This window comes from Trifolium pratense, linkage group LG2 (genome assembly GCF_020283565.1).
Source record: "Trifolium pratense cultivar HEN17-A07 linkage group LG2, ARS_RC_1.1, whole genome shotgun sequence".
Classification (NCBI taxonomy): Eukaryota; Viridiplantae; Streptophyta; class Magnoliopsida; order Fabales; family Fabaceae; genus Trifolium; species Trifolium pratense.
This window is the reverse complement of record NC_060060.1, coordinates 25,265,529-25,271,064: the sequence shown is the minus strand read 5'-3', so window position 1 is coordinate 25,271,064 and position 5,536 is coordinate 25,265,529. Positions and strand designations below refer to the sequence as shown.

At 31.4% G+C, this 5,536-nt stretch overlaps 1 protein-coding gene across 1 annotated transcript; it reads right to left on the bottom strand.

The window, feature by feature from the left end:
- Positions 1 to 4,054: 4,054 nt before the first annotated feature.
- Positions 4,055 to 5,536, bottom strand: LOC123904451 (UDP-glycosyltransferase 73C4-like). Its single transcript, XM_045954119.1, has one exon. The coding sequence runs from the start codon at positions 5,534 to 5,536 to the stop codon at positions 4,055 to 4,057; it is 1,482 nt and encodes a 493-aa protein (XP_045810075.1).

The following is a 5,536-nucleotide window of genomic DNA, read 5'->3' as shown; positions in this document are numbered from 1 at the left end:
GCATGTAAAATTGCATGACCCCAAACAGTAACTGGTAGCTTAGTTCTCATTATTAATGGTCTAGCTATATATTGAAGACGTTTTATTAACGACTCAGCTAAGCTATTTTGTGTATGCACATGAGGAACAGGGTGTTCAACAGTGATTCCAACTGACATGCAATAATTATTGAATGATTCTGATGTAAATTCACCAGCATTGTCAAGTCTAATTTTCTTTATAGTATAATCAGGAAATTGTGCTCTTAATTTAATTATTTGTGCAAGAAATTTTGCAAATGCCATATCACGACTTGACAATAAACAAACATACGACCATCTACTAGATGCATCAATTAATACCATAAAATATCTGAATGGTCCAGACGGTGGATGGATAGGTCCACATATATCACCTTGAATCCTTTCAAGAAATGCAGGTGATTCTGTATGAATTTTGCCTGGTGAATGTTTTGTTATTAGTTTTCCAAGAGAACAGGCTTCACATGGTTTATCCTCTTTTGTAAACTTTAAACCTTTCAAAGGATGACCATGAGTACTTTCAATTATTTTTCGCATCATTGTTGAGCCAGGGTGACCTAAACGGTCATGCCATAAAATCATAGTTTTGGGGTCTTCTTTTACTACCAAATTACATTCAATTTTATGTATATATGTATAATGTAATCCCGAAGGCAATTTTGGTAGCTTTTCTAAGGTTTTCTTCTTTCCAGAAACATTAGTAGTAATATTAATATATTTCATATTGCCTTCAGTTACAGTTTCAGTGTCAAACCCTTGACGATATATGTCATTAAAACTCAACAAATTTCTCTTTGATTTAGGAGAATATAAAGCATCATTAATGACAAATTTTGTTCCATTTGGTAACATGAACATAGCATTACCTGTCCCTTCTATTAAATCAGCAGGTCCTGAGATAGTATTTATCACACCTTTAGTAGAATTTAAATCATTGAAATATTTCTTACTTTTGAGGATCGTGTGGGTAGTTCCACTGTCCGGGATGCAAATGTCTTTGACATGTTCCATGTCTGACCTTCTTAAAATAAAATCAAGATTAAAGATAGGAAAACAATAAATCAATATAATACATTCAACATTATTATTCAATAACCAAATATTACACAATGCCCACCACATAAGTCATACATATTATTAAGTAATTCAAGCACACCACACAAGTCACACATATTATTAAGTAATACAAGCACACCACACATTATTCAAATACTTAATTAATTAGTTACTTAATTCATATTCATTTCATTTTCTTCTTCAACAAAATCAGCAGCCTCAAAGTAGGTAGTATCATTATTGGGTAGTATCATTATTGAATATTCTGTTTGTAATCCATCATCAAGGTGGTGTTTAATTATCCGATTTACTTTCGATTTTTTTTTTTCATTGCTAATTCCTGTGAGTCAGCTGTTTGCACCCCTGCATTATCTCCTTCTAGAATTTTATCGAGCCCCTCACATGCAAGGTACTCAGTTAAGTTGTTGTTCCATGTTATGTAATTATCTCCGGTTATGTTTAGAATTTTGAAATGATGCTTAACGTTTGACATGTTTATATCTAAAATACAAAAGAACACAATCAATTTTTAATGTATAAACTATGACAAAAAAAAATAAATTATTTTATTCAATAGCTATGATTACAAAAACCATGATTCTATCAGCTAATAAACCAGGCTAATACTAGTAATGGTAAAACAACAAATATTGTTACTATTATAAAAGGTTCTCCTAATTCTTCATATTTGGTGATCCAGAAGATGAAAAACATAAAGACAAGTAGAGTGATAAGCATAAGAAAAAATTTAAACATTTTGGAAATGTGAGTAAAAGTTTGAGAATGGTATGAAAACTTATGAGTGAAGGTGAAGTATTTATAGGTGAATTTTATGAAGTGTCCGTTACGTTACCGTTGGGTTTGTGGCCGTTGGGAGATAGTGGAAAAATGTAAGCTTTTACTGTTCATGGCCGTTATGTGGCCGTTAGGGGATATGAGAAAAGTGTTAAATTTTATTGTTTGTTACCGTTGGGAATGAGTAAAAATATTCTAAGTGTGTTAAAAATCATCTAGCTCTTAAGATGCATAAATGGAGAGAACAACATGTAAAGTTATATGATAATAACTTTAAATAATATCAAATTTCAAAATCTTAATTATGAGTCTCTCGTGAAATAATATTATTGACTGAGATTTTAGTCTTCCATTAAGAATTAAAGTTAGCAATATTATAGATGTAGATTTTAGTCTTCCATTTAATATGAAGATTAGTATTATAGATGGGGTTTTTGGACACCTCCATTAAGTATAAAAGTTAGTCATACATATGGGGTTTTAATCCTCCATTAAGTATGAAAGTTAGTAATATAGATGGGGTTTTGAATACCTCCATTAAGTATAAAGGTTAATCATAGATATGGGGTTTTAATCCTCCATTAAGTATGAAAGTTAGTAATATAGATGGGGTTTTGAATACCTCCATTAAGTATAAAAGTTAGTCATAGATATGGGGTTTTAATCCTCCATTAAGTATGAAAGTTAGTAATATAGATGGGGTTTTGAATACCTCCATTAAGTATAAAGGTTAGTCATAGATATGGGGTTTTAATCCTCCATTAAGTATGAAAGTTAGTAATATAGATGGGGTTTTGAATACCTCCATTAAGTATAAAAGTTAGTCATAGATATGGGGTTTTAATCCTCCATTAAGTATGAAAGTTAGTAATATAGATGAGGTTTTGAACACCTCCATGGAAATTAGTATTATTAATCAAAAATTATCTTTTGTGATATTATGGGGATTTTAGACCTCCACACAAAACTTAAATAATATTCACACTTATTATAAAGTTCTTGACAAGTTGTGAGTTTTCTATAATAAGTGGGTAAAGTAGTAGTAATAAAAATAATAATAATAATAATAATAGCCACTCTAGTTATAAATCACTTGACAAATTGCCAGTTCTCTATAACGGGGCGAATAATAATTATAATTATCATAAGATTAAAGTAATAAGGATAGATGATATATACCTAGTGGTGGTAAATCACTTCCGATAGAAACGATCGTGCTGATAACGTGTTGAGAAAATCAAATTTTTAAGTATTCTTAAAGGACTAATATAATGATATAAATTACTAATGTAGTTATAATACTATAAATATATATTATGCTAATGAAGAGAATGGAGAGAATGGAGAAGTTTTATGAGATTACTTTTTGCTCTCAAGGGTGTCTTTTACATGATCCAAAGGGTGGTATTTATACTACTAAAATTATGAATACATTAACTTAGATTTACTATTGCAAGTTGACATTTACATTGATAATTTTACATTACTATTTTAAGTTGACATTATAGATAGATATTTCAACATTAATAGTAACCAATGTCTTTCAAGATAATTTTGTTGATTTTCCAATTTATTATAACAAAATACAATTTTTAAACACAAATCAGACAAATATATAGTCTGTACATACTTTTGGTATTTTTTAATGTTTTTTTCTGACCTTGATTTGCGTGCCGGTCACAAATAGCAAGATGATGTCAATATGTTATCTGTTCATTTTGATGTCAAAATAACAGTTCTCATCACATTCTCACATAATAAAAAGACTAATGCCGCCTGAGATCACTATTGCTGCCATAATTTGCTAAGTGAAGTTGATTCTTGTTTGTTGAAGTTGATACTCGCTTAACGAATTTGTTCTTTCAAAAACTCCAATTTTCTGACTTGATGCGCTAAGCGATTGAGTGGTTCGGGTAGTAAAGTTGATGCATGCATAGAGATAGTATACAAAATTCAAAATAGACTAAAAAATTCCATGATCAAGCAACATCAAAAATACAGAAAAGGCGGTTTCTTATTCATCATTCATTGCTTTATAAATAAAATAAAACTACCAACCAACCAAACTAATACAACAATTTAATTATAGAGTAAAAAAAACCATACTTTTATTGTAATAATTTATAACTAAAACCAAGAACAAACAATAGAAAAAAGGGAACTTCAAAATACTAAACTTCAATTTAGACATTTGATTTGAAATGCATGATATCTTTGATTAACTTCAACATGTTAATGTAAGAAGATCCACCTTCTTCAATTGCTTTCATTCCCATATCAGCATATTTTCTAGCTCTTTCTCTCCTCTCATTTTTCCCTTCACCTTCACCCATCACCTTCTCTATAGCCTCTTTAACATTCTCCCTACTCACTTGAACACCATCACCAACCTCATCTTCATCTCCAAAATGCACCGAATTTTCAACACCGATCCTCACGCCAATCTCAATCACTTGCACAACCAACTTCTCGTTATAAAATTGATCTGAAAACATCGGAAATGTTACCAATGGTACACCGGCACAAATAGCTTCCAATGTTGAATTCCATCCACAATGCGTCAAAAATGCTCCTATTGCATTATGCGACAATATCAAAACTTGTGGTGCCCAACCTCTAATCAAAATTCCTCTCCCTTTTACCCTCTCTTCAAATCCATCTTCTAATAGCCATTTTTCTACTTCATCCCATTTATATGCTTTTCTCACCACCCAAATGAATGGTCTATTAGTAGCTTCTAATCCTAAACCAATTTCTATCAATTGTTTCGGAGTCACGCGATTAAGGCTACCAAGACAAACATAAATTACAGAATTTTTAGGCCATGAATCAAGCCACTTAACATATTCATTTGCATTGATTAAATTTTTACTACCTCGTTGAGATTTTTCTTGATCATTTTTATTTGTTAACGAAACAGGACCGACACACCATACCTTATGTCCGGTAATGCGTTGATACTCTTCAACATAACCATCTTCCAATTCTTCAAAACTATTCACTACTATTCCATAAGCTTCAACTTCCGCATCTCTTATTCTTCGACGTAAGCCATTCAATATTTCGTTCAGACCAGGCTTGAATATCGCGGGAAGTTGAGATTTTTTCATTTCAATTCTATGTGGCAATCCAGGGATAACAAAATTATCAGAATCAGAGAGAGTTTCATAAACCTTAGAAACATGAATATTATGATTGCATAATAGGTTCAAACAATTCATACCATCAAATATTATTCTTGGAATTTTGAACTTGATAGATGTATCAGCTAATGATGGAATATGCTTATCAGATATGATGCAACTTGGAAATGGTTTTAGCTTTTCAAAAAGCTCTTCTATTGGATGCTGCAAAAGATTAACAGCTATTAAGAAATTTTCTTTGAGATCCATTGAAGGAAGTGTTTCTAAGCTTTCACATCCTTCTGGAATTCCGGCCTCGACATTTGGAAATTTAACTTCTAGAAGTTGGATTGGTGAACCTGATTCAATCTCTTTATTGATGCTAGTTTTGTATTGGATTGCATTGAGGGGTGTAGTGATTATTGTTACTTTCACATTATGTTTAGCTAATAATTTGGCCATGTCCACCATAGGAAGAATGTGACCTGGTGCCATGAAAGGGATGCATACAATGTGAAGGTTGCTAAGTGATGTTGAATCCAT

Bases quoted from the DNA above. Each gene is read 5' to 3' on its own strand.
- LOC123904451 (XM_045954119.1), bottom strand. From the start codon at position 5,536: ATGGATTCAACATCACTTAGCAACCTTCACATTGTATGCATCCCTTTC.